Source organism: Gossypium arboreum, chromosome 3 (assembly GCF_025698485.1).
Source record: "Gossypium arboreum isolate Shixiya-1 chromosome 3, ASM2569848v2, whole genome shotgun sequence".
Lineage (NCBI taxonomy): Eukaryota > Viridiplantae > Streptophyta > Magnoliopsida > Malvales > Malvaceae > Gossypium > Gossypium arboreum.
Genome location: NC_069072.1, coordinates 133678169 through 133683422, shown reverse-complemented (window position 1 = coordinate 133683422; position 5254 = coordinate 133678169). Strand labels below are relative to the sequence as shown.

The 5254-nt window shown below is 26.8% G+C and overlaps 1 protein-coding gene across 1 annotated transcript; it reads right to left on the bottom strand.

Moving 5' to 3' along the window:
* Window positions 1-290: 290 nt before the first annotated feature.
* Window positions 291-1417, bottom strand: LOC108475626 (uncharacterized). Its single transcript, XM_017777609.2, has one exon. It carries the CDS (start codon window positions 911-913, stop codon window positions 503-505), a length of 411 nt encoding a protein of 136 aa, XP_017633098.1. The 5' UTR covers window positions 914-1417; the 3' UTR covers window positions 291-502.
* Between the last annotated feature and the right edge of the window lie 3837 nt (window positions 1418-5254).

Genomic DNA, 5254 nt, shown 5'->3' with positions numbered 1-5254 from the left:
AGTGACATGATCAGAACCTATCTATCGTAACCATGGAAATAATCATAAATATTAACAATTTAAAATATTAGCATTTCCTATTTATCACCAAATAAAACTACATTTATACTCTTCCAAGTGCATGCTGAGCAGTATGTAATTGACATTAATGATCATAAATACCATAAATGTGAACTTTTACCTCAAAATAATAATAAATACTAATTTAAAATACTAACATATTTAATTTTTTCCCAAAATCTTAAATTTTTCATCCAAACAGACACTAAAATTAAATAAATAAAAATACTAAAATAATTTAATTTTATATTAAGATAAACGAATCTCTCCCGTTTACACGAAAATTCAATTGAGACGGGACTCACCACGGAAAGAGCTACATAATAAAGAGAGAAAGCAGGAAAATCAAGTGCTAGTGAGTGCAAACTTCCATTACGTGCGTGTCAAAATTTCACCAGTCGTATACCGCCACGTAATTTGCCAAATTTGGAATTCCTTTTGTTCACATCTGTATCCACCTGGCCAGCTGGGTAGGATTAACAATCCCCGGAATGTGGGCCCCATCGTCCTTCAAAACGCTTGCCACCTCAGCATAGCTCGGGAACTCTTTCTTACCCATCGGTTCGGTTCCTGTCTTGACCTTTCGAGGTTCAGCCAATGAGCCGACAATCGGAACCGCCTCCGATCGATCCGGATCGAATTTTTGACCCAACAACGTTCCCCTCGTCAAGAACTCATGCGCCATGTAGCCAGCTAAGAGCCGGTTCGAGCAATTAGGTTGGGGCGGGGATTTTGGATTTGTATAAAGCGAGGATTGAACCGGAACGGACGGTTTAAAGGAATAAAAAGCTTCTCGTTCTTTACGCTTTCTACAGATTCCAGGTGTCAAAATCTTACGCTGTTGATGACTCATTTTATAATAAAATAATAATAAGTACTGCCACGTAAGCAGAGAGTCAATAAAGGGCAAAAACGTCAATTAAAAAATCTTTTTTTACTTGTCGTTTGGGTGAAAACGTCTAATCATCTTTATCGAGAAGTGAGCGTAAACGTCCAAAACAAGTGAAAAGACCCAAAAACCCGTTACGTTAAACAGATTTACAAAAGAACCATCCGGCCGACCATAAAAATTGGGGAATATATATTTTTAAAACAAAACCAGTAGGAAAAAATTTCAAAATAAAAACGAAAATATGAAAAAAAAATTATCCGATAAAAAAATCACGGGTTGCAGGGAATCGAAAAAAACAGTCCTTGATCTGTGCTTACAAACGGCGGTTGAAATGGTGGCCGCTGCCGTAGATAGACGGCGTAAGGAGTAAAAAGAACGGCGTAAAAGCGTAAAAAAAAACCAGCAACTGCAGGCGGAGAGAAAGAAGAAAATATAAGGGAGAAATGGCAGTGAAAGAGTGTTCAAAGAATATATATGATATGAAGTACTAGAATTAACCTTTATGTTTAGAGAAATTACACCAAATACCATTTTTTATTTTTGAAAAGACAGAAATATCCTTCTGCTTTTTAACATTATTCTGTTTCCGTTATTGGTTTGTACCTTGCTAAGTTTTCAGATAAGGTTATTAAATTACGGTTATAACCCTTAATTTTAATTTACCTGGAATGGACGTTTGTGGGGTTATACAGTGCATTTACAAATGGTTTGAATTTGCTATAAGTACTTGTACTCTTAATAAATTTAAAATTAGTTAATTTACTTTTATTTTTAGAAATTTAATCTCTCTATTTTTTATATTTCTCAATTGTCTTAAAATTATTTGGGTAAACTATAGAATTAGTCACCAACTATTAGCCTAAGTATTAAGGATTAAATGTGTTATTATATCATTAAGAAAAAGATCACATCATCATTGTCGTTAACCATTTAACGGCGAGTGACCAAAATAGAGATGATCTAAAACATGAGTTATCAAAATAGAAATGATCTGAAATGTTAGCGACTAAATTGAAATTTTCATAGTTCGATGACCAAATCAGAAACACACTAATAATTGGGTGACTAATTCTATAGTGTACACCCAAATTATTTTGTTAAATTTAGGTCTATTACAACGTCATTTTTGTAATTATATTACTACCAAGTGAATATTCTTTATTTTTAAATTTCATACTAACAAATTTAATAAAAGAAAATAATTTTAACAATTAAACTGAAATTTAGAAATTTAAAACATGGAGGATTAAATTCCTAAGAATAGAAATATAATAACTAATTCTAATTTTATGAAAAGTACAAATACTTATCTCATATTTTAGCTTTTACAGATTAAGTGGTTTAGTATTCAATTTGTTAGAGTATGTTAAAATATTTGTTAAGAGAACTACTTTTTCTTTTTAAGATTTAACACTGCTATGCTAAAAAATATTATTTAACTCAGTATATTTATTAAAAGTTTATATAAAATTAATTGTTATTTTGGTTATAATAATAAAGCTAATTATGTTCTAAATTTTTATTTATTTATTATATATAAAATATAAAAATATCTTCTTATAATTTAATTTGTCGTTGAGAGGCTAAATTAATAATTTCACAAATAAATTAATACTTAATTAACCCATAACACCAACTTAATAAAAAAATAACTATAACTATAAATTTTTCTTTTGATTTATATGATTCAACTAAAATATTTTTAATATTAAATTTATAATTCTTGCACTCAATTTGATATAAATTATAAAATTACAAATGGTTTTATTTAAACCTTGATCCAAACATTGGATCTTTTGACATTCGTAAAGTAAAATAATCATACTAGAATATGGCACACTCATTAAATTTTATGTAACAGATTTAATAAAATTGATGTAATAACTAATATGGTTTTGATTAAAATAGTAAGTTAAGTTATTAAAATTTATAACGTTTTGAATATGAATCCTATTAAGTGCAAATACTTTTTCTTAATTTTATGTGGAAAGATAAAATTACCCTCAAAACAATATATTCTACTTTGTAACAACAAACCGACTCTAGATAAATTCTCTATTGAATTAGGGTTGGTTAAAAAGTGAAATCGACATTAATTTAGTAAAATTTTAAATATTATTTAGATATAATCATAAAATCAATACAATAAAAAAATTATTGACATCACTTAAAGATATAATTACACCTGAAATAATAAACCGACTATCTATTTTTTATACTATGCTCGAACTATTCATAACCTTCAAACTTATATTATTTATCAAAATTATACGATATCAAATCCAACCATACAATTAAACCCAAATATATTAATAAAATGTGTTTTTTTATGTTAATAATTATAAAAATTATAAGTGAATGTGTCATCTATCAACATGTAATCGTAAATAATATATTGTAGTAATGAATGAAAAGAACAAATCAAAACGTGAAACATGGAAATCAATAAATTGAAAACCTTAGCTATGTCAATGAGATTAAATCACATCACACATTTATTTTAAGTAGTTATATTGTGAACTTTGGTTATTATACGCAACATTACATCATAAGCTTTTTTTTTATGCTACAAAAAAATTTGATTTGCTTTCATAATGATTGGGGTTTTTTATTAGATATTTTATCAAATAAGATAACATAAATATATTATTTGGTGTTACAATTTATTTATTCTTTTGTTTCAAATATAAAAATATTAGTTTATACTTATTAAAACGGTATTTTGTGTTTTCATGATTTTATATAATTTTAAATAAAATTTAAAATTGATATATTTAAGGATACTCGTGTTAAATCGATTTAACATAATTTCTTTACCACTCTACTTATCATTATTGAGTAAAATTAAAAGAAAATGTTTTCTACATGAAATGATTTATTTCACACACATTGTGGGTGTGATATAATCTAATATAATATTAAACTCTTGATTAAATTAGAGTTATAAGTTAACTAGAAATCAATTCAGTTGGATAATGACTAAAATATCACTGATTTACAAAATAAACTATATTATTTTGAAGGTGTTTTAGACTTTTATATATTTTAAGTAAAAAGAAAAGCACGTGCAAAAAAATGAGATTTGAACCTAATATATTTTGGTTATTTTTATCATTTTAACCAATACCTCATTTAATTTTTTATATGAAATTACTTATAAATATATTTGTTATATTATTTTCCTGTGTGCCATAAAATAGTATAAATTATGTTCTCGATTATTATAATACAAGTGAACTAATTACAGGAACACACGTGGTTATACAAAGTGTGAGTCGAACTTAAGACATCAAGGTCGCAAGGCTTTAATTAGGTCGAACATTGTCAAACCCTTATTGACATATTATAAGAATTTTAATTCAATGGAAAAGAAAAAAAATAGTAAAGCTTTGTTTGGTTTCAAAAAACAAAAGCTATATTTTGCCTTTGTTTTTTAGAAATTAGAAAACACGCAGCGTGTTGGGTTAGAAAGTTTTAAAAATAATTTTTGAAAAATGAAAATATATAAAATTTAAAAATAATAAAAAGCTATTTCGTTGTTTTTCATTGGAAAAGCTTTATAAAATTGAAAAATTGAAAACAATAGTTTTTTTTTTATTTTAAATGAGTTGACAATGATTCAAACTCATATAAACAAAAGGGTCAATGTTTTATTTTGGGCCTAAATTTGGTAATTGCTCCTATATTAGGGTTTAAGTTTTTTTTTTTGTCTAAAAACTTGATAATTGTTCTTACATTGGAGTTTAAGCTTTTTTTTGTCCAAACTAATCTCTGAACTTGACAATTGTTCCTTTATTGGGGCTTAATTTTTTTGTCTAAGTTAGTCTAAGAACTTGACAATTATTCTCACGTTGAAGCTTGGATTTTTTTTTATCCAAGTTAGTCCATGATATTTCCTTAAAAAAAGTTGGACAAAACAAAATTTTAACCCCCAATGTAAGAACAATTTCCAACTTTAGGGGCTCATTTGAATAAAAAAAGCTCAAACCCTAATATGAGAACAATTGCCTAGTTCAATCATTAGTATGGGAACAATTGACAAGTTCGAGGTTTAAAATGGAGAAAAAAAGAGTTTAAATCCCAACATGGGAACAATTGCCTAATTTAAGCTCTAATGTGGAAACAAATACCCAATCAATGACTAATTTAAACAAAAAAATTTAAGCCTGATATGAGAACAATTATCAAATTCAAACACTAAAAGAAAATAATGCATTGACTCTAAAAGCAAATAAAAAAAATTTCAACAGATTTTAAATATCAGATTGATTACTTTAGTTCAAATTAATCAAATCCATATAA

Excerpts from the sequence above, each read along its gene's own strand:
- LOC108475626 (XM_017777609.2), bottom strand. The coding sequence starts at position 913 with ATGAGTCATCAACAGCGTAAGATTTTGACACCTGGAATCTGTAGAAAG.